This window comes from Kogia breviceps, chromosome 17 (assembly GCF_026419965.1).
Source record: "Kogia breviceps isolate mKogBre1 chromosome 17, mKogBre1 haplotype 1, whole genome shotgun sequence".
Classification (NCBI taxonomy): Eukaryota; Metazoa; Chordata; class Mammalia; order Artiodactyla; family Physeteridae; genus Kogia; species Kogia breviceps.
The window spans coordinates 622,096-646,221 of NC_081326.1; the positions used below are offsets into that span (position 1 = coordinate 622,096).

Genomic DNA, 24,126 nt, shown 5'->3' on the forward strand with positions numbered 1-24,126 from the left:
GGCCGGAAGCTGCGGGGCGGGAGCCTGGGGCCGGAAGCCGCGGGGCGGGCGGCGGCGCTCCCGGAGGTAGCGCGGACGTCGCCTGCGTCCGGGCGGTGCGTCGGGCTGCAGGAGAAGATGGCGGTCTCCACAGGTCAGTACCTTGCCGGGCCGCCTGCTTTTCCATCCCAACCCGCGCTGCGCCTATGCGCGCAGCTGGCGGCCGGCCTGGCGGTGTGGAAGAAGCCGGAGTACGGGCCCTAGGCCGCCGGACTTTCCGCGGAGCGCGGCCGGAGCAGGGAGGGTCCTGGCGGCCGTCGGGGCGGCGGTCGTGCCCGCGCGTCGGCAGCGCGCCTGGGGGCTGGGCTGGGCCGGGCCGGCTGGCCCGGGGCTCTGGCGGGCGGTGCGGGAGCGAGGAGGGGAGCCCGGGCGGGCAGCGTCCACCTGGGCGCGCGAGGCCTCGCGTGGGGGTCCTGGATGGAGCGGGTCCGACTGCCCGGCTCGCCCTGACGTGGGCGGAGGACAGGGCCGTTCTTACCGACTGAATGCGTGTGGCCTTTCTTTTGCTGGAGTGAAAAACTGAGGTGCAGACTAAATAGAAGCAAGGAGCGAGGTGCACGCTAACTGAAGAAAAAGCGGTTTCTTAGATTAGCTGTTCCACTCCGCTCTCGTACTGAATACAGTTTGGGTTTCCTCTGAGCAAAGACGTTGAAATTCGGTATTAACACTGAGGTTTTAGAAATTTGACCATTACAAAATGTTAAAGGGGCACAGTTTTATTACTTAAAACGTTAATACGTACGGTCTTTAATTTTTCTAATCATCATTGAACCGTGGCTGTGGAACAGTGTGGTTTTGTATTTCATGCCATCATTGCATAATAACACGAATTTTCAAGTCTTTGTGTACTTAAGTGGAAGGCTTCGGTGTTATGTTGTGATGGGTGCTTTTAAGGTAGTGCCGTTCTACCTTCATTTTATTGAAGAATTGCGTCTTTTGTATCGCATCTTTATTACGTACAGGTGTCAGGATAAGCTGTTTAACGGTTTTAGCGTTGGGGAGCTATTTCGGTACACTTGGGGTCAGAGCTAACTAGTAAAGCGTGGATGATTTAAAAAGTGATATTTTAGTGTTAAAACGTTACTGTCCTTGCTATTTGAAATCGAGTGTGCTTGTGCATTAAAACTCCATGTCTTTTTAAGAGTTGTGCTTCATACCTGAAGGTTCTTGAAAATTTAGTAATAAAGTGGTGTGTTTCAATTTGATAGTCTTCATTTTGTGGATTTCATTTTTTATTCAAACACAATTTTTCTTTCCTCTAACGTTGTGCATGTGAGAGAGTGTGGAAATATTTTGAAAAGACTAATGATTAGATTATGTTAATGGCAGGTGCTCTTTGTTAACCAGTGATCATTTTTGGAAGTTGACTGAATTATAAAGAAGCTGCTGAGAGATTACTAGCACGTTTATTGTACATTGGAAGCCTGTATTTCCTAGTTTATATTTCAGCATTCTAATTGTTACATTTACACTGCTTTTAAATTTATGAGATTCGAAACCTGAGCATAATCAGAAAGAATATCTTTTAGGCAGTTAGTTGATGTTTTCTTAAATCACTGAAATTTGTTTTGAAACTGTTGTTAAAAATTGCCTTGGCGAATTTCATATACCGTTTATTCCTTTTCTGTGCTTGACAACATTGACACCGTCATCCAGCTTGGCGAGAGAGGAGTGCAGAAGCAGTTTTGGACTATGTTTCGAAACTATTTTAAAATTATATTTTCTCTTAGTTCTACTTTTGTATTGTTTGCCTCTTGGTAGCAAGGGAGGGAAACAGTACCAGTGTATTTGTGAAATAAATGTGATAAAGCTTGAAATTTTAAAGTTAGGGTGTACTGTATATGTTTTTTATTTAAGCCAAAATAATTTTGATAAAAATAGCTGTTTAATAGTCCAAAAAGAAAAAAACACCTGACAGATATTTTTAAAAATTTTATCTAAAGCATTATATTTAAACTTGCATTCTCTAAATCATATGCTTTTAGTCTTTCTGTTACTGGAAGAGAAATTGGCAGGAAGAATTCTAACTAGACTGAGACCTCTAAGCTGATCGATACTTTGCCATACCATTTGGTCCTCTTTGTTTTGCAGTGGAGTAAACTGAGGCCTGAGGAAATATAAGGTTTTACATAGTTGGTTAGCAGTAGAGGTCAGATTAGAATCCGGTTTTTTACTCTCAGTCTAGTGCTTTTTCCATCATGAGCAACTGTGAATTTGGAATAATCCTGAAATCAGGAATCTTACTTCCTTTTAGGCTTGAGAGTGGCTTTCATACTTCTCTTCCTAGCAGAATCCTTGTTTCAGACCGTCAGATGCTTCTCGTGGATGGAAGTAGGGCTGTGGTGGAGACCCCACTGCCTAGGTTCCCCTTTCCCAAGAGACAGTCACCTCTGGGGGTCAAGATGATTTCATAGGACACAGCTTAAGAAACACGACTCTGGGATAGAAATTTGTTAGTATATTTAGTACCTGTGATTCAAAAATTTAATCACATCTTAGCACTAATAGAAGTATTAATGTTAGATTAAAAAGTGTGGTAGGTCTACCTAAGCCATATAGGTGGAAAACAGCCACAGTGAAGCCTAATTACCTTTTTCAGAAGTGGGAAGCATTATGTATACTGGAACAGGAACTGGGTTGGCTGTGTTTTAATTCCCCTGCTGCCCTGGTAGATTGCCATGCTAGGCGTGCAATGAGTCTCTTAAGCCTTGTTTTTCTGTCCCTTCTATGAAAAGGTTGGACTACATGATTTTGTTTGTTTTCCCCATCTTCAGGATGAAGATTTGTGGATATGGGCAGAACTTGGGAGTAGTAATAGAAGAAGAAATTTGCAGGTGTAAATCATAGAACCTGGAAATTAAACAATACAAGAGCTGAACTGTAATAGTCCAGGGTATTTCCCTCTTGAGACTTTAATAACAGGCCTGGTAGATTTGTCTATGTGAGTTAGGAACCTGGGTGCTCTTGACATATATTTGCTCTTGATAATATCGTCAGGCAATACAACCTTACTATCAGCAGTCCTCCCTTTGCATGGTAGTTTGGGTGGCAAACTGAAACTGTTCAGAGCAGTCTTTCTAAGTGAGAAAAATTATGATTATTCTGTGACCTTTGAAAATGTTTGCTGAAACATTGAAAAATTCCTGGGGTTACAAGCATATAGGAAAAATGGAAAAAATAGTAAAACTAACATTTGTTTATTATACTGTAGTTTAAACGTGAGAGATTAAGAACTAGTGTGTTTTTGTTTATAAAACGCTTGTCAAGAGTAGTTTGAACAACGCTTGCCTTATCTTTTTATCGTATAACTTATGTGGAACAAGCATCTTTTCTGTGCTTTGGTGAATTGTCATACTCCTAAATTTGGATCTGCTTCCAGTATTTGTCATTTGGGCTTCCAGTGTTAGGAAATATCTCTGAGAGTTTCTTTATTGTGAAGTTTTTCACTTCCTCTGGGACACGGCCATCCTTTTCCTACATCTCCTTTCCTCATTTATGTCAATAAGCTCTCGTTCACAGAATTCCTCTGCCTGCTCTTCCGGAGTCTCTCCAGTGTTCCCACGGTCAAATTTCTTCTGTGACTCTCTTTACATTTGTTCAGATTTCACTTCCCGTGTTGCCAGTTCTTGTTTCTTTGCTGGACTTTCATCTTTGTTGGCTATTTTTATGGACTGTCATTGGTAGACAAGGAGGCAACTCTATTCCATGCTTTGCTGTCTGTTAACTGAGTAAGAGATGTGCAGTGATCCCTCACCTACACACTGAAAGCTGTGAAGTGCCGGCTGCTGGTCGGGACTGCTCGTCTGTCACTCACATGGTGACCTGTGGACTGAGGAGCTAGCAGCCACGTGTGTGCTCTGTGCGCTTACTCATTGTCTGTGTACCGCGGAGACTGGAGTCTGAACCCTGTTGTTGGGGGGCTGGTGTCTCACTGAACCGTGGTAACTGAACGTCATGCGTGTGGAAACCATGAAAAGCAGAGATTGCCCGTATGTGGAAACGTCCACTTAGCAAGTATTTGGGGAGCTGTTTGGCCCAATACTTCAAAATGGATGTGAGGCATGTAGACTAGAACGAATGGAATGAGATCCAGCGTTCAGAAGTTTGTTTCAAAAGTAGTTAACTGTTTTAAAAGAGCAGGTGTATTTATAGGTAAATCTCTGAGTTATTATTGTAAGATGGGACTTCAGGACTGGGTTTGGAAGTGTATTCTTGTTTACACAGTCTTTGCTGACTTGTGTAAGAGCAGATGTTATTTTCAGTCTAAGTTGGAACTCAGCAAAGTTTGAAACTACAGATGGGGAGAGAGGTCCTTATGGCTTGTATAGGTTCTTACACATATACTGAAGTAGTCGGGCTCATGGAAGGTACATTATGAATCATTTAGGCTCTCGGCAAAGCTTATTTTATAGGTGGGCACTGTCTAGATGTGAAATGACTTGCACAAGATTACTTAGCTAGATGCTGAGTCCAGAGCTAGTTTCTTGATTTAAGGTTCTTTGATGCTGCTTCTGTATCATGCTGTATTCTATAAACATTTTGGTTGCTTCATGTAAGTGGAATCATACAGCATTTGTCTTTTTCTTTGTGACTTATTTTTCAGCATAATACTCTCTAGGTCCATCCATGTTGTCGCAAATGGCAAGATTTCATTCCTTTTTATGGCTGAAAGGTATTATAGTGTATTTGTGTGTGTGTACACACGTGTGTGCACCTTCCACATCATCTTTATCTATTCATGTATTGATGGGAACTTACGTTGCTTTCGTATCTTGGCTATTGTGCATAATGCTGCAATGAACATAAGGGTGCATATATCTTTTTGAAATAGTGCTTTTGTTCTCTTCGGATAGCCAGGAGTAGAATTACTGAATTGTATGGTAGTTCTAGTTTTAATTTTTTGAGGAACCTCCGTACTGTTTTCCATAGTGGCTGCACCAATTTACATTCCCACCAACAGTGCAAGAGGGTTCCCCTTTCTCCACATTCTTGCCAGCTTGTTTTGTGTTGTCTTTTTAATGACAGCAATTCGGACAGGTGTGAGGTGGTATCTCATTGTGGTTTTGATTTGCATTTCCCTGATGATCAGTGATGTTGAGCAGCATCTTTTCATGTGCCTGTTGGCCATCTGTGTGTCTTTGGAAAGATGTCTTATTCAGATCCTCTGCCCATTTTTAAAATCAGGTTGCTTTTTTGGATGTTGAGTTGTATGAGTTCTTTGTATATTTTGGATATTAATCCCTTGTCAGATGTACTGTTTGCAAATGTCTTCTCCCATTCTGTAGGCTTCCTTTTTGTTGTGTTGATAGTTTCCTTCACTGTGCAAAGCTTTTAGTTTGATGTAGTCTCATTTGCTTATTTTTGCTTTTTTTTCCCCTTGCCTGAGGAGACATCCAAAAAATTATTGCGAAGACTGATGTCAACGAGCATTCTGCCTAAGTTTTCTAATAGAAATTTTAAGGCTTCAGGTGTTACATTTAAGTCGTTGATAGATTTTGAGTTTACTTTTGTGTGTGGTGTGAGGGAGTAGTCCAGTTAGATTCTTGTGCATGTAGCTCTCCGGTTTCCCCAGCACCATTTATTGAAGTCACTGTCTTCATTGTATGTTCTTGTCTCCTTTGTTGTAGATTAATTGCCCACATAAGTGTGGGTTCATTTCTGGTTTGCCCGTCTTAAAAAATTTGCGTTACTTGTCTCTTTATTGTTGAGTAGTAAGAGTTCTTACATATTCTAGATACAAGTTCCTTATTAGATGTACGGTTTGTAAATATTTTCTCTCATTTCATAGGTTTTTTGATTTTCTTGATGGTATCCTTTGAAACCCCAAAGTTTTAAATTTTGATAAAGTCCAATTTATCTATTTTTTTCTACTTTACTAAGATGAAAAGTCTGGCTTTTGGTATGTACTTCATCGTCTATCTGACTCTTTGTTTTAAAAACATCATGTTGACATATGTAAGTTCTAAGTGATGATCTGGTTATGATTATTATACAGGATTACCACATGACAGAGGGTAGGAATCTAAACCCTGCCTTGCCGGGTGTGAGGTTTAATGTTGCATTAACAGAGTTATATAGCCAGATAGCAGGCATGCTTCAAGCGGTTTATTCTTTGTAAGTATGTAATTATGCTATAGATTTTTTCAGTCTAGTGACTGGAATGTTATTGAAAAGTACCAACAGTGCATAGCTTGGTTTACTGTTTGTTATTCATGGTAGTGTCACCTGCTAACTAAATTATCAGTTACAGCTCACTAAACAGTATTGATATAAGTGGTTGTTTCCTGAGAGGATATACTTAAGTTATTGAAAAGTTTTTAATTTTCTCAGGTGTTCACCTTGCCAGCAGTGACTTGGCGGGATATTTCCTTCGCTTCTACCTGCAGCTCCCGGGTGCCGCATGTGAGCCCCTGTGCCCTGTAGGCGGTCTCCGTCGGAGCGAGGTTTGCAAGTCCCCGCTGCAGAGGAAGCAGAGTTATGTCGTGGTTCACCTAACTTTCCGCCACTCCCGAGTTTATTCTCAGGGAAGCATTCCTTCTTAGTTCTGAAGTGAACATTGCTCGCAGGTTTCCTGGAGCATATTAAGTAACTCTGTTCTCCCTGGTTAGTGTGCCTCATTGAGATATCAGTAGTGTGTCTGAGCAGAATCTCTTGTGGTCGCTTATTGCATTGGAATGCGTCCGCCTTTATGGTTGTCCTCACCCCTCACCACCGCCAAGACACTGGGGAAAGGATTCTGCGTTCAGAATCGGCATCACCTGCTTCAGGACTGGCCCGTTAAGTGTCCACAGAAAGGTTGAAAGTAAGCGTCTGTGTCAACGCACCACGTGTTTATTGAGTGCCTCCGATGTTGTCATTTCCTTGCGGTGCAGTTTCTATGTGAGTGATTTAAATGAGAAAACAAATGGCTCAAGTAAAATCTAGCTTTCCCCCTTTGTGTATTCTAATGTTTTACTTTAAATTTTGTTTTGAGTTTACTTTTCTGAAATGAAGCGGTACTAAAAGAATATTTTGAAAGTATTTTCAAATACTTTCATTAAATAAACACATGAAGCTGCTTATTTTCTCCTTACCTGAGTTAGTATACAGCACATAGGCTGTAAGCAGAGTTGCAGAATTTGGGGGGAGTGGCTGGGGACAGAGTGGTTTCGGCTGTCACCTAAGGAGTACCAGTAGCATGATTCGCATTCTGCTGTACACAGTGCAGCTTCCATACCACGGGTTTGAGGCACTTTGCAGATCCTCTAATCCAGAGGATTTGTGTTTGAAGGTATAGTACAGCTGCTTCAGATGTACGTTTGATTTGAAATTTTTTTCAGATTTGTTTTCATCTGCCGTATTTCATCAATTCTAAGACAAATTTTAATATCTGAAATGGATATATGGCTTCAAACAGTGATTTATTCCTATGATTTGGAGGCTGACTGTGTGGTTTGCCAGTTTTCCTTCACCTGACGGTGGGCTGGGCCTTGTGCCCAGGCGCCTTGATTCTAGTCCGCGTGGCCACTCCAGGTGCCCTGTTTGGACTTCCTCACATCCCAGTAGTGTCTGGGAGGTCAGAATTTATATGGTGGTTGGCTTCCAAAAAAACCAAACAGAAGCTATAGGGCTCGGACGAGGCTCGTCCCAGCCCAGAACCACACCAGCATCACGTTCTATCGAAACAAGTGGCCAGCCCAGACTCGGGGGGAGGGGAGTAGCCCTGGCCTCTGACCAGGAGGGCACGTGCCTGGAGACGGGTTGTTCACAGCTGGCTCTGAGGCCGGCTACAACTCAGTGCGCTTTGTTCTTGAGGGTGGATTTTACAGACTGGAGTATAAATTAAAGCATATAAATATTTTTAAATTCTTGTTATATTTTGTCAAATTCCCTGTTCAGCAAGGTGTAGTCAATTTGGGGTGATGTGTAAGGATGGATAAATGTAGTTTATCCACTGTCTTGCCAGCGTTGTGTTTACTGTGCTGGGTTTTTTTTGGACTTCTTAGGATAGGGTCATGTCTGATGTTCTGAAACAGTAGTCCTCCAAATGGAATTCAAGAATCCTAAACTTGGGAGGAGCTTTAGGAATAACGTGGTTCTGCAAGGGTTCTGAAGCTGAGGATGGAGGTGGGGCAGAGACCTGGGGACAGGATTTCTCCTTTCTCTCCAGTATAGCCGGACCCCTCCTGAAGTAGGCTTCTATGTGCGGGTCAGTGAGCTGGGTTGGGGTGGGCTCATGTAGTTTAGTCCCGCATTTTACATCAAAGTACGCAGAGTGTAAGAAAAAGACACTTTGCCCAAAGTCACCTGTCTAGTTTTGTGGTAGAGCAAAACTACTACTTTAGGAAACTTTCCTGTTGCTTTTGTCATCTAAGTGCTTCTCATACGCTGTGATTTCTGTGTCTTGCTGCCCTGATGCGCTGTTGGCTCCGTGAGGGCTGGGACTGGGACTGTCAGTGTGAGATCCCATGGCCGGGCACAGTTCCTAGCTCGTGCTTGACGTTTCCTTTTGGTTATTGGCAATAAATAAAACGACAGAATTACAACAATAAAACGAACCACATTTTTCTTAGTGGAGGCATTTAACGTTTTTACCCTGATTGCTCTTTTATCACAGCCGATGTTGTTCTCCCCTCTGTCCTCGAAGTCTGTACGTAAACCCCTCCCTTGGTCTTCATCGCTGCAGGTGAAGTCTGAATTTGCAAGCACACCTGTCCTTCCAGGCAGTTTCTGGCTCTTTGCTCATTTACCCTCAGCTGCTGTCCCCAAACATTGCCTACCATTCTTTCTCTCCTTGTTTGGGTACTGTTTCTCATTTTCTTTCAAGACGAAAGGTTTTTAAACACCAGAAAAATGCATGAATACACATGCACCCACCCCCAGCTCTCTCAAACGCTAATAAATTATTCTTGCTTCAGGTTTTTTGAAGAAACGAAACATTACCAGGACCCTTCCAAGTACTAGGCCCCTTTCTCTTTGCCCAGAGGTGATCACTATCCTGATTAAGGAGTATATTCCACAAACATTTTTATACCTTTGCTAGGTATGTATGTACTCAGGAAGAGTATAGTAAGGGTCTGTTGATATATAGCTTTTTTTTTTTTAGTTTATTTTTTTTTATAATTATGATAAAGTGTATGTAACATACAATTTACTGTCTTAACTGCCTCTGTACAGTTCAGCAATATCATGTATTCACTTTGTTGTGCAGCCAATCTCCAGATCCTTTTCACCTTGTAAAACTGCAACTGTACACTTACTAAGCAACATGTTTGTAAAATTTTAGCATTGATTGATTCTTGTAGCTCTAATTCTTTCATTTTAATTGCAACAGTATTCTGTCATGGATTATACCATGTGATGCTTAGGTTGTTTCTAAATTTTCACGATTAGAAATCATGGTAAGTGAGCGTTCCTACCTTCCTCCAACCCTTTGCCAGGATCTCCGTGAATGTTACCAGTTTCCTCCCAGAGTTGTACCAGTTTATGCCAACCTCAGCAGTGAATGAGCCTCCGTCTCTACATCTTCGTCAAACCAAGTATTGCCAGACTTAATATTTGTCAGTCTGGTGGAGAGTCATTATGGTTTAATTCATGTTTCCGCTGATTACTGTTGAGGTTGAGAACCCTTTTTATATGTTTACCATACACCCCTGTTACCACTCCTGTGAACCTCCTTATTCACTATTTTGTTTTCCTTGTTGAATCGTAGGATGAATTCTTTGTATATTTTGGATGCTGACATTTTCTGGTTATGTTACTCGTAACAGTTTGTGGCTCTTCTGTCAAGTTGGTTTTTAAATTTTAGTCAAGTTTATCAGTCTTTTGGTTTGTGCTTGTTTTTGAAGAAATCCTTTCTATATCCCAAGGTCGGAGGATATCATATATTTTCCTAAAGTCTTATGTTTTGCTCTTCACATTTAGGCATTTAATATGCCTAGGATTGATTTTTATGTATGCTGTGAGATAGGGATCTAATTTATTTTTCCATTTGGATAAAATTTTCTAACATCATTTACTGAACACTCCAGTCCATTCTTTCCCTATTCTTTTGTTTTGAAATAATTTCAGATTTACAGCAAAGTTACTTGAACAGTACTAGGAAATCCTACGCCATGCTGATATTTAAGAGTTTTGCATGTGCTTGCATGTGTACTTTCTTTCCCTCTTTCCCTCCCTCCACACAGACACACTTTTTTTAATGAACCATTTGAGAATAAGTTATAGACATGTCCCTCTTTGCTGCTAAATACTTCACTGTGTGTGTACGGAAAACCGGGACGTTCTCTTACTTGACAATATAATTATCAAAATCAAGAAATGAACTTTGATACCGAACTTCTATCTTTGGGCCCTGTTCAGACTGCCAGTTTTCCACTAATGTTCTTTAAAGCAAAATAATAATATATATATTTTTCTGGTACATGATTCAAGATTGGTCCTCTTTTAGTGTGGATTCCTGCTGACTCTTTTTTGTTTTTTTGATGTGGACCATTTTTTAAAGTTTTTATTGAATTTATTGCAGTATTGCTTCTGTTTTATGTTTTGGTTTTTTGGCCGCAAGGCGTGTGGGATCCTAGCTCCGACTAGTGACCGAACCCGCACCCCCTGCTTTGGAAGGCGAAGTCTCAACCTTTGGATTGTCAGGAAAGTCCCCCTGCTGACTCTTGATGCTGCCTTTATTACATATCCTGTTTTCATACATGTATGTATCTGTTTGGGGGCTTTCTTTTTCATTAGTCTGTTTATTGACTCTTGCACTGACTTCATATTATATTAATTACTTTCTTTGGCTGATGGGGAAGTCTTAACATCTAGGGAAGTTATCCCCTCTGTTTTCTTTTTCTTTAAAAGTTTTCTCCAAACTCCTGCCCCTTAAGTTTTCCATAAGAATATTAGGACTCTTTGTCCTGTTCCAAGAACAATGCTATTGGAATTTCAGTTTAAATTGTAAGAATATGTGGATTAGTTTGAGGAGAACTTATGTATTTGCAGTGAGTTTCTCATGTAGGCAGATTGCTCTGTTTATTCAGTTTTTTGACATTCTTTGCTTATGTTTTTTAATTTTCTCCACTGACGTCCTGAATATTTTCACCTACTCTCCCCCTGAATGGTTTCTTTTGTGTTGCACCTGGAGAGTTTCTTCTTCAAGGAGACCTTCCTTGTCTGTTCTTTGGGGTTGGTTGTCCTTCCTAGGTGTCCCCAGAGGATGTTTTACTTTGTGTTGTGCTATCTCTTTAACTGTCCTCCTCTCATAGACTGTAAACTTCTTGAGAGCAAACAAAGGTTTTGGTCCTCCTGGTATCAAGTGCCTAGCATAGTAACTACATCCAGTAGTCAGAGGTTTATTGAGTGAAGGGATGAATTAATGTAGAAGTAATGGATATGATCAAATACAGGTTTCCAAGTGCTTTGCTACCTAATGCATTTTCCTCTACATGTGGTGTTTTCCTAATTTTGTTTCATCCCATTAAAGAAGAAAAGAATGTTAAAACCAAATATTTGAGTCTTAAATTTCTGAAAAATTAGAAAATATTATTCACAGAGAACTTTTATAAATGCTTCTGTTAGTATATAATTTTAAGCAATGCAAAATCAGAAGGTAAGTCCCTGCTTCTTAGACGTGAATTTTAAAACTTTCTTTATGATGTTTTTGTTTATATAGTGAATTTCAACAATGTGTATATTTTGAAAAATATGTATTTTAAGTCGCACACATTCTGAAGTTTCACTGCTTTTCTTTTTTATTTTCTGAAGTGTGCAGTATACAGTAATGGAAACAGTTGTACTCATGCTGAGAAATGTGAATTTCACTTTTGACTCAGCTACTGGCTTGCCGTGGTCTTGAGTGAGTTACTGCGTGTCTTTGATCGTTGTGAAAATGTGGGTATATCCGCCCATCATACCTCAAAAGATATTTCCCTTATTCAGACAGATGACTGTATGGGAAAGTACTTTGAAAACTATAAAATGACAGTTATATTATTTCCCTGGGTAGGGAAATATTTTCCTTTGCGCACACCCAGGTGTGTGATATATGGAAAGGCTCTTTTTACCAGCGTTCAGAGCAGGATATATTTTTGGCAGTTGCCCCCACAGCTGGTCATGACGTGTTCCTCCTCCCATCAGATTTGCAGGGCCAGGGATGTGCGTGCCATCCGGGACTGAGGGGAGGGAGTGAGAGTAATGGCGGGCAGCTTGGGCTTTGGGACTTGTTCCCTCCTCGCCTCCCCCACTCGCTCTCCATGTTGTTAGGGTGAACCTTGAGAAATCACTCTCTGTTGATCACAGAGATGTCTGAACATCAGCAGTTCCACTCATGTGGCCCAACCTAGTAGTTCAAGCCTTAATTTTCTTACTTAGTGAAATGATGATGTTAAAACAAGGTAAGGTAAAATTTAATGCTTTTGCCTGTAAAGCTTTTAGCAAATGTCTGTCACATAGGAGGTGCTCAATAAATATGTCCATTTGAACTAAGTCAGCCTGCTGGGAGTTTGCGGGGACTCTGAACTCCCAGAGTGGGAACGGAAGCAAGCACTCAGATTACAAGTGGGACCAGTTCAGGAGTTCCGTCTCAGCAGCGTGCCCCCCTCAGGTGTGTCGAAGGGTGACAGAAGCCCAAACGCCTAAGAGAACTCTGCGGGGGCAGTTACGCAGCCTGGCCGGCCCGAAAGCTGGGCGCCCCAGCACTCCCTCCCCTAACCCACCACCGCCACTCTGGGCGTGTAGCGCGGGGGAGCCAGGTGTTCGTGAGGACCAGCTAAGTAGGGCTGGAAAGCAGATGAGATGGAAGATACTCATTCTGTTCGTCTGGGGGTTTTCCTTTCGTTTCTGTAGGTGATGATGATTCACCTGGTCCAATAGTGTGAAAGGGTGTCCAGTGAAGTCCTGCCCACCCCGTTCCCCAACAAGACTAATATTATTCACCAGGACATTTAAAAATGGTACTTGATTATGCTTCATATAGAAACATGTTTGTAAGTGAGGAAAAGAGCAAGTTACAAAATTATGAGTCATGATATCATTTGGGAAGAAACACAGAAATCATGTATTACTATATATGGAAAGTAATCTAAAAAGAAATACACTGAAATGTTCATAGTTGTTTATTTTGGGGTTTTCTACATCCCAGAGTGTAGAACTGGAATTCACCTGGCCCTCTTCAAAACTATACCAACTTCATTTTTTTTTTTTTAGTGTTATCAGAACTTTCTTAATTTAGATGGTTGGTTGCAAAGTGATGTTAAATTTGCTTTGCTGTCATTTCTTACGTTTGTGTGGATAGATTGACAGATTTATTACTGTTTAAGGTTTTATTTGGGCTTTTTTCCTTATAACTGAAAAAGGTAAAAATATTTATGGGTTATAATTGGGAAATCCATGTTCCTAATAAACAGCATTTCAAGACTCATTCTAGTTTATGCCTTTACTTTTGGTATTGTAGGAATTACAGGTACATTATTAGGAATCGGATAGCCTTGAGATTAAAAACTGGAAGCATGTTTTCTAGGTTGTTTGCATTCAGCATTTTGCTTTTGAATAATATTATTTTGGGTCTTACCTCTTATGAATGGAGGTTCATTGTAATGTAGTAAGGAGGAGACTAGATTAGTGGATGTCTGGAGACTTGGGTTTTTGACTTGGTTTGGTAACTAACTGGTAGTTAAGTGACTTTGGGATTATCACCTAAATTTTCCTGGTGAGAATTCTCTTTCCTCTAAAGCGTTAGGTCTTGGACTGGATGGTCTCTGAGGTTCTTCTGGATCTAAAAATTGACAGCATTTTTAAAGAGTTTCAGCTAGGAAGGGGTGGGTATATGGGCTGCTTTTTTTTTCTTTTAATGAAGAGCCCAGACTAAGGGATTAAAGTATTTAAAACTATTAAACAACAACAGTAATAATAACAACATGCACACATATACACACGCAGGAAAAAGGCAAGCAGAACTAATAGAAGGCGGCTCAGACATGGCAAGAGATCCGGAGGGCAGCTTATGTACGCACTGCAACACTCACAGACCAACATCCCCATCTCGTGGTGTTGTCTCTCCACCGACATTAGTGGTTGGGTGAAATAAAACCAGAGTACTCTAGCCCTGAGTTTAAAAATATAAGCTCACTGGTGTTTGTTTTGAGTCTTATACTTTAAAAACAAAATAATCTTAGCTGCTATAATCTTTTAAATGTTAACATTGCTAATAACTGATCCATTAATCTTAGAACTGTTTCCCAAAATGCAGCATAGAGAAATGGTGAAAAGTTTAGCAGTCACTAGGTTTGTCGCTTTCATGGCACTTATGTAAAAAGAAACATTACTTTTACATTGTTTACGTTGTAGTTTTGGATGCTCATAAAGCTCACCTGACTGAATTGTTTATAAAAAGGAGGCAACAAAATTCAACACAAATTTATAATTTTTCTTGGGGAATGACTTCATATTGGTAAGGGAGGGTAATCAGGGTCCTTTAAGAAGCCTTTAAAAAGCAAGTCAGTAGCAACAGGTGGTGGAGATTCTGACTGTGCAGCTGCAGGAAGTAGCAGTTGTCCCAGTGTTATGTGCATAGAAACTTACAGCTCAGGGGGCTGTTTCCTGGGCGCCGACCTTCAGGACTGTACAGAGAGCTTGAATTCTCCCAAAACGTAGATGGAGGTGAATGGAAGTTTTTTGTAATTTTACTTAATATGGACACTGAAATGTTCGTGGTCAACATTTATTCTGTTTAAGATAGATTACCTTGTTTAATTTTCACAGTGGTCCTTCGGAGCAGAAGCTACCGTGGTCTCACTTTTATAGATGAGAAAACGGGACGGGGGCCCCTGTCTGGGAGGCAGCAGCACTGGGAGCTGGCCTTGGGCAGTGCCCACGATGCTGCCAGGATGGATCGCCGTATAACCCAATGGTTAAGAGAGTGATCTTGGTCTAGAAACTGGGTTTTCACTGGATCCGCCGCTCGTAACTGTGTGACCTTGGGTAGGTCACTTAACTCTTTCAAACTTCAGTTTCCATAACTGTAAAATGAGTGTTTTTAGGATCAAATGGGATAATTTATTTAAAATAGCACACAGTGTACCCTGAACAAATGGTTATTACTAGTTATTGTAGTTGTTATAACGAGTACTCTTGGTTTTGTGATTTATAACAGCCCCATGTTTCTTTGGCCCAAGATTTTCAAGCCTTTTGTATGAAGCACAGTACATAAAGTGGCTAGTTTTTTTAAAAATACAATTTATTTTATTTTTGGCTGCGTTGGGTCTTCATTGCGGTGCTCAGGCTTCTCATTGCGGAGGCTTCTCTTTTTGCAGAGCACGGGCTCTAGGCGCACGGGCTTCAGTAGTTGTGGCACATGGGCTCAGTAGTTGCGGCTCGCGGGCTCTAGAGCGCAGGCTCAGTAGCTGTGGCACACGGGCTTAGTCGCTCCACGGCATGTGGGATCTTCCCGGACCAGGGCTTGAACCCGTGTGTCCTGCACTGGCAGGTGGATTCTTAACCACTGTACCACCAGGGAAGCCTCGTGGCTAGTGTTTCTAAGTTACAGTACTTATTGGCTTTCCATTATTTGTCCAGAAGCATTACCACAAATTAGTAACTGAAAGAGATGTTTTAGTTTCAGCAAGAGAGATAAGTTATACAAAATGACAGTTGCTTTAAAAGAGACATCACTTTTTTTCCTGCCTCATGATTGTGTGTGTGCTTGCATGTGAGAGGGAGGGAGGGAGGGAGAGAGAGAGGCGGTGCTCCAGAGCCAGAAGGAGAGGGTCCTGAGTTTTTTCAAGACTTGTGCAGTGGGGCTGGAGGGTGTTTCATGCTAGATGCTGTTGAGAACACGGAAAACCACAGGGTCCATCCTCTGGAGAGTCCAGGCCAGTGATCCTAGGACAGGTTGTGATAAAGTGCACAAATCATGGTTGGTTCCAGGGGTTGGAGGTCAGAATGGTGGCAAAGACCAGGTTCAGTGAGAATGAGGGAGTAGGGACTGTGAAAGGCTGGGGGTTCTAGGCAGAGAGGAACATTTCTGTGTTAAGATTTTAGAAGTAAGTAGAATGAGGAGGTCTAAAGAAGTGGAGGTGTGAGAAAGGCTTTTGGATTGTGAAACTGTTGCTGGGTTGGGCCCAGAGGAGAAGGACGTGTGGTAGGAAACATCCACCAGGAGGCTGGCTCTCCAGCCTCCAACCCGCTGACGGGGGAGACGGGGCCCCCTGGTTATTAGGCAGCCAACAGACTGGCACAGGACCGAGCCAGTGGGGTGGCCTTGGGGGGGACCCCAAGGGTGGGGTCAGCATTCTCAAAAATAGTACCTCTTAGTGCGTTTTTACAGATGGAACATAATTCTCTTCTTTGAAGATTACTGGAGAGTATATGCTAATGAAATGGAGCTTTTATGGACTTTCTGGTCACACCTGTTTATTTGATTTAGTGTTCTTGGCTGAGGAACAGGAATCTCAATTATGGAAAAATAATCACTTACGATGATTCCCTTATGATTGATTTATGTCAGTGTAAAACTGATTGATTAGGAATTTATATACATGTTCTGTACTGCTGTTAATGTTTGGAACCGTGCTTTCTTTAGTGTTTTCATTTTGAAGGGTTTTTAGATTCAGCATTTTGGGGGGCAGAATGCTTTTTACAGGGAATTTTGTCTTCTTGGGAAATAATTTTTAAAGGTTAATTTGGGAAAAGCTGAATTTGAATATGTGTAGCCCTTATAATTATGAGCTTTTTACATTTACATTGACATTCTTTTGTATAGGCGTTAAAGTTCCTCGTAATTTTCGCTTGTTGGAAGAACTTGAAGAAGGACAAAAAGGAGTAGGCGATGGTACGGTTAGCTGGGGCCTTGAAGATGATGAAGATATGACACTTACAAGGTGGACAGGCATGATTATTGGGCCACCAAGGGTCAGTGCTATAAATTACATATTTTTTTCTATTAATATTTATTGTCACTTTAGAGTAAGCATTTTATTTTATAATATTGATATTAAAATAAATAATTATGATAACTTTAACTGAAACACTTCCTCACTTTTTACTTATTTTGTATACATTTATTGATGCTTGATTTTCTGGAGGATTGGGGGGAAAAGACTGATACGATCATTGCTGCCAAAGTGTTTGCAGTCGAGTAGAGGAGAAGAAATGAACACAAATGATAGATTCTGAATATGGCAGAGAAAGTTCACTGCGGGACTTTAGAATATGTTTCTTCTAGCTGGAATAATTGAGGAAAGCTGAACAGTGGAGGAAGTTGCCTTTGGAATGAGACTTAAAGGACTGGCTGGTAGGATTTCAGAAGGTGGTGATGGGGATGGAGAACATTCCAGATAGAGAGGAGAAAAGGTGAGGAAACGGAGGGGTATTTGGGAAGAGCAAACAGTGTGTTTTGATGTAACATGTTACTCACCCGCTGTGTGTGTCATCAGGGTTTCTAAATTGGCTTGTGTTGAGTGCACGTCGCTGTTGGCCAATGCCAGTTGACTCGCCATGGAAATGTTCTGGCCTCCATGTTTTCATCTATAAAATATGTAGACAAGGCTGATTCTTGCATATTTTGTAGCACTGCTGGCAACAGACCTGTTGTTTTATTCTTAGGTCTTTCTCAAGTTTATGACTTTCTGTTTTTACTCAAAATCTTTTTCAGACTGGAAATTTTTTTCTGCGTTGCGTTCCTTACAAAGGCTCCATTTACTGCGCACCCTGCAGTGACTCTTGGAAATATGTATTGTATGTTTTTTTGACTTGTTGGAAAGAACACAAATATGAAGTTTTTTTTAGTCTTTGGTTTTGTATACTGTTTGCTGCCTGTGGTGGGAGCATTTCAACTGTTTTGCTGTTGGGTAGAGTTTAGATTTCCTCTTGATTTTTTTATAAAAGAAAAATGGTCAGGTAATTAGCAATGTTAACTTTAGAGAATGAATTAATGTATGTTTTGCATTTTCTGGTATCCCTTTGCAGAATCCGTGCACTCTGCTAAACTAACAAGTCCCGTCTTCCCTCAGTGCTCTGACGTTTCCATAAGGCATGTGAGGAAGGAAGTAAAATCCTGATGGTTAGAATTCTTGATGTTTTATAACTTGGTGTTTGTAATGAAAACCTTGATTTTCACTGCCTGTGAACAGTATCACCACGGTCTTTTTGGTAAAAGTAAGTGCTTGTCCTTCGTGAGCATTCTTATCTAATGAACAGCTGGAAGACTGGACAGTCTGAACTGGGTGGAGTATACATTCGAAATTACTTACATTTGGTTTCTCTGTGGTCACTCCCTCTAAGAGACTTTAAACTTTAAGAGTGTTTTGGAGTTTGTGCATAAGACCCCCCATGATTTTGTGGGCTGCCCTGTAACCTAGTTCACAAGTCTCTCTCACCCGGTTGGGGTCCTCAGCAGGACCCCCGAGCTAGCTGTTTCCTGGTGTCACTGAACCACAGGAAGCTCCCTGGGTTGCTGTGCCCAGTGGGAGCCGAGGCTGCTGTAGGGTTGGATGGGGCTAGGCCTGCTCGCAGAGGGCGCAGAGACAGGATGCTGCCCCCTGCCGCTTTCTGCTGGCGGGGGTGGGGGGCCGTCTTGGAGCAGGAGGAGCAGGAGGCACCCCTGAGAGGCCCTGTCCTTCCAGCCAGGCTTCCCCGCCTCCTGAGGCCTGGGGTGCGGGGTGCAAGTGGGTGGTCCCAGCGCTCGTTCAGCTGCTCAGCTGCCTTTGAATAAAACCTGCAGGGGCGGCATCTCGGCTTAGCTGGGTTTTCTTTGGAAGGCGCCAGATTCAGAACAATTTTGTCCCCAGCTTTAGGGTAATAAGAGAATTCCTACCTCAGCATTCTGTTACTCGGTTAGTTGTTTCTCGGTTTTTTATATGTTAATAAGATCCCCGGTTTTTTGTTTTTCCACTATTTATTTGGATTTAATATAATTAGCAATTTGGTTTTTCCATATATGTTTGTGTTTTAAATTTTCTAAGCAGTATTTTTTAGCATTAGATGTTTAGTAACGTTTCCAAGTTTCCTTCTGTGTATACTTAACTTTAGAAGTTTTGAGAATTAAATGAATTAATAGTTAGACAATAAGAGAGTATCTGTAGTACATAATTAATAAACATTAGTTCCTTTTACTACTCTCTTTTCTGTCACTCTTTTGTTAGACAACAGAAAGACTTGGCTGTTAATTTAAAATCTAGGGGTGATGAAATTAATCCAAGGCACCAAAAGTTAGGATGTTTAACCATTGTAGGCTAGCTTAGATTGAGGTATAATTTGCATATAGTGAAATGCATAGATATTACCATGATTTTCGACAAATGGAGCTTGTTGCCGGGCCCCATGCCGAGATACAGAACGTGCCTGTGCCCCCAGAAGCTCCCCACGCCTCTCCCTGTCCCCACCCTGCCCCCGTCACTGCTCCCTGCGCCCTAGAGTACTCTTGCGTGTGTAGGGCTTCGTGCGGTGTGCGTGCTTCGAGGCCCGCTTCTTTTGACTTGGCGTGTAATGTCTCGGGGTCAGCTGTGTTGCTCCATGGAGTGGGAAGTGGTGCGTTTCGCAGAGATGCCTCAATGGGCTGGTTGCTTCTGATGGCATTACTCCCTGGCCATTACAAGGAAAGCTGCCGTGGTGACAGGTCTTCTTGTGAACACAGATTTGTTTCCATTTCTCTTGCATAAAATGCCTAGGAATGGAATTCCTACGTCGCAGGGGAGCCGTGTGCTTATTTATCTTTATGAGAAAATGCCATGTTGTTTCCAAAATGGTTATACCATTCCCTACAACCAGCAAAGTACGAGAGTTCTAGTTGTTTCCGTGTACTTTGAGTATTGTTAACAGTATGGAATTTCTCAGGGGCTATTTAAGAAAAAATTGTTTTCCTTTTATTTCTTTTTTTATTGAAGTATAGTTGATTTACAATGTCGTGTTAGGTTCAGGTGCACAGCAAAGTGATTCAGTTATACGTACATACGTATATTTTTTTTCAGATTCTTTTCCCTTGTAGGTTATTACAAAATATTGAGTATTGTTTTCCCTGTGCTCTACAGTAGGTCCTTGTTGGTTATCTATTTTATGTATACTAGTGTGTATCTGTTAACCCCAAGCTCCTAATTTACCCCTCCCCCTGCCACTTTCCCCTTTGGTGACCATAAGTTTGCTTTTTATGTCTGTGAGTCTGTTTCTATTTTGTATTTAAGTTCATTCGTATCATTTTTAAAAAAATTACTGTTATTTTTAACGCAAGTTTTCTAGAGAGGCTGATGGGCATGTGATTGGAGAACGACAGACCAGACGATTTCCTTGACCTTTAGTCCTGTTTAAACCTCTCCAGGTCCTGGGCATATTATTAATATATGTTTGCTGTTAAACTTGGATGAGTTTTATCCAGCTGTTTCTTTTTTAAAATATTGAAATATTTAATAATATATGTATACGATTGTTGTATACATTTTAAATTACGGTAGTTTAATAACCCAGACGTGACCTCCACTTGGGAGAACTCGTACTTAAGGGAGAGGAAGCTGTGGATCAGTTGGGGTAAGTGAAATCTGTAGGTGGTTAAGTTCTTTTGTCCCCATGTTTGTACAGGAATCAGCAGGTATTAAATTTGTCCCTTCCGTTTATTTTTTTACTTTCTTGTGTTAATTGCACACTAATAAGTTTACCGAGTGAACAGAAGCCATAAGGATAAAGAAGAGTTAATTATAGGCATGAAAGTAAGCCTTGAAAAATCTAGAAGCACTAAGTCTGGTAGCTGTAAAATGGCTGTTTTATAATATGGTAATGTTCAACTTCTCGATTAAGAAACCCTGTTTTTAAATGATGTGGAAAAATAAAAGTTGGCTGTTGTATCTGAATTTAGATAATGGAATTTAATGGACCACAAAATTAATGAAGTACTAATGTAAGTGTAACTAATAAGAGGCATGAATTAATTGTTCTAGTGCTGGACAATGGTATAATACGGCGTTTATGCTAGAAGATATATTGATTGCTGTATAAATGGGGTAACCATATAATTTATTGTCCAGCCAGATCCTTTTGAGAATGAAATGAAGTATTATTAATAATTAATACAGGAGCAGTAAGAATAAACAGAATTGTCCTGGAAAAATGGGAACCTTTATATATGTGTGACACAGGTAAAGCCACAATATGGACTTTTTAGTAAAATCTGAATTTAAGTGGTCTGTTTTTTCCTTTTAATTTGTTATAGACATTGTGTGTACCACAAAAGCAAGTTCTGATCATTTTGATATTACTTTGTAGAATTATTTAATTTTATAAAATCTCTACTTTTAAGTGTGCTTGCTGCCTTTTTTCTAACCATATAGATCGAATAAATTTGTAGGAAAGTAAATTCTTGATCATACAAGTGGTGATATTAAGTACATTTATATTGTACTTTCCCTCTTGATTAGCACTTCAATATTATTATTATTATTTTTGCCTTTCAGACAAATTATGAAAACAGAATATATAGCCTGAAAGTAGAATGTGGACCTAAATACCCAGAAGCACCTCCATCAGTTAGATTTGTAACCAAAATTAATATGAATGGAATAAATAATTCCAGTGGAATGGTAAGTTAAAGTAGTCATTTTATTCTTACGTAACCTGTAAATATATAGTCAGGAGAAAGTTAAAACAACAACAGCAAAAGGACCTTTGTTTAGCGGAAAGTCTAAAACAGTTTATCTCATGTTGTTGTTCTCTTTTGAATGGACCTTTCCTTAAGAACCTTTATGTACTAGCCTAGATAGAGGTGAGGGTTTTATTAATTGCTTCAGTAGTCATAGTTCAGCTGAATCCTTATTTGGTGATAAGATAGTCATTATTTCTCTTTGAATGTTACTTTTCTTTAGGGTTAAGGTACATTGGCGGGATTAGAAGGATGAATATTCATGAAGAGGAGGTTTTTCTTTGAGGAACAAGCATGTCTGTACGGGAACAGACAGTCGTGGTTGAGCATGGTTGTTTAAAGCAAATAAATCAAACTGAGGTGTGCTCCCTGACTCACAGAAGGAAGTGAGCGGAAATAATTGCCAATACGAATCTTAGGTTCATACGGGTATTAGAGCTTGAAGTGCAGGCCCTTGAGGTGCCGTGTTGAGAGCACCCTCACATGCAGAATACATGGTAGGAAGCATGATAACGTGATGATAGTAGCATGAACATCATCTGTCATAGGAACAGAAAGTTACCTTAACTTCTGTGTGCGCCTCCTTATCCCGTCCCTGTGTTCCCTTTCGCCAGCAATGGTAATTAACATCTGGAGCATTTCTTTTATATTCTCTCACGTTTTCTTTATAGTTTTAGCCCAGGTATCACATCTATACAGCTAGCCTTCCTTCCTCCCCCCTCTTTCCTTCTCTCCCGTCCATCACCCATCCCATACCATGAGTTTATACCATCATCTCCAGTTGTGTTCCAACACCGCAGGGTGTTTTTCAGATTTCATCCTTTATATGCTTGTAGCTCTTGCCTTCAGCGGTGCGAAACCTGCCTTCTGTTGCCCAGTGCGTTTACCTGCATGTGCTCCGTCCCTCTGCGTGAAAGCACACTTCCAGCAGCAGGCTGGGTCCTGGACACACAGCTGGCCGTCCGGCCCCCACCCAGGGCCCCAGGTGGGCTGGCTCCTCCCTGCTGGGTGCACCGGACAAAAGCATGACCCTTACTGGAGGAGCGTTACTGGGCATCTCAGCCCTGGGCCCGCTGGGCCACTCCCATACCTCCCTGCGTGCGGTGCGCCAGCCAGTGCTGGGCCCTGAGAGTCCTCCCTGCCCTGCCCGCTAGGGCATCAGTCCATGGATATTTATTGTACAACGTGTTGATGCATTCAGGTGTAATAATCATCTTGTGGTTTCTATCTTTACACATGTTTCTTGACTACTTTTGAAATGGCTGTTCTCAATTCTTTTCATTGTTTCTGTTCTTCCAGTGGTTATTCTAGAAATTACAGCGTGCATACTTAACTATTTCTGTGTCAGGTAATATTAAGAGATGTGATGGAAGCAGGATTACAAAACAGTTTGAATTTACAGAAGGGATATTGGTTAGGGAATTTCTTTTATGACATACAACTTTGCCTTTATGAGGAAGATATTTTTGTGAAATTTCTTTACCAGGAATAGCTGTTCTTCACAATTGCTGGTTTGTTTTCATATTATAGACTGCAAATTAGGTAATTCATAGTGAGTTCTGCATTGCTGTGGGCACTAGGAAATTCAGGATTAAAATTCAGACCTGCCTTACGAGCTTACCTGATCTCATTTTGGACCTTATGCCTCCTTCTCTGCCTCTCCTCCTTAAACGCTCTACCATTAAGGTCTGTTAGTCTTTGTTGAAAATGTAACTCGAGTCCGGTCTTACTTTTCTCCTTACCTTGCCACCCAGTGAATGTTGGCCATCATCTCTTATCTGGGCCCGGCACAGTCTCTCTGATTCTCCTGCTTTACCTCCCCCAATCTTTACAAAGCAAGCAGCAGAGAGATCTTTCTGAGGCACCGGTTGTGTCCTGTCGCTTCTGTGCTTTAGAATCCTGCCGTGGCTTCAGCCGCACGTGCGCGCTCTCTGCCCTGGCTCCCTGGGGGCTCACGGGCTCGCTGCCCTGCGCACCTTGCCTTTGGCCTCGAGACCGCTGTACTTCCTCTTCTTCCTGGGTGGACATCCTTATGGGTGTCTGTCTTCACTTCCCTGTGTAAGTGTCTCTCTCAGAGAGTTCTGTCCAGACTCCCAGTCTGAACTGTGTCTGTTTTGTTACTCTGCTGCAGTCACTCTTTTATTCTTCCCCTTTGTAGCAGTTACTATAAATTGATTATCATTTTTCTCTTTTTTTATTTTTGGCGTTTTTAAAATAATTGTTTCTAACACACAGGCAGGTTTTAGAGAATGATGTAACCAACATCCTCCACTTAACCCTCCTCAAATCTTAACATTTTTTAATTTGTTAACAGGTCTTTTGTTTGTTTGTTTGTTTTCTTGCGGTACGCGGGCCTCTCACTGTCGCGGCCTCTCCCGTTGTGGAGCACAGGCTCCGGACACGCAGGCGCAGCGGCCGTGGCTCACGGGCCCAGCCGCTCCGCGGCACGTGGGATCTTCCCGGACCGGGGCGCAAACCCGCGTCCCCTGCATCGGCAG

General features: G+C 41.4%; 1 protein-coding gene across 1 annotated transcript in view; it reads left to right on the forward strand.

Annotated features, from left to right (window-relative positions):
• The first annotated feature begins 1 nt into the window (after position 1).
• Positions 2-24,126, forward strand: part of UBE2V2 (ubiquitin conjugating enzyme E2 V2) — a 30,053-nt gene continuing 5,928 nt past the window's right edge. The window contains exons 1-3 of the mRNA XM_059042731.2: positions 2-133; positions 16,769-16,917; positions 21,444-21,569. Of these exons, the coding sequence (XP_058898714.1) occupies positions 118-133; positions 16,769-16,917; positions 21,444-21,569 (291 nt within the window). The 5' untranslated portion in view covers positions 2-117. The remainder of the gene's footprint in view (positions 134-16,768; positions 16,918-21,443; positions 21,570-24,126) is intronic.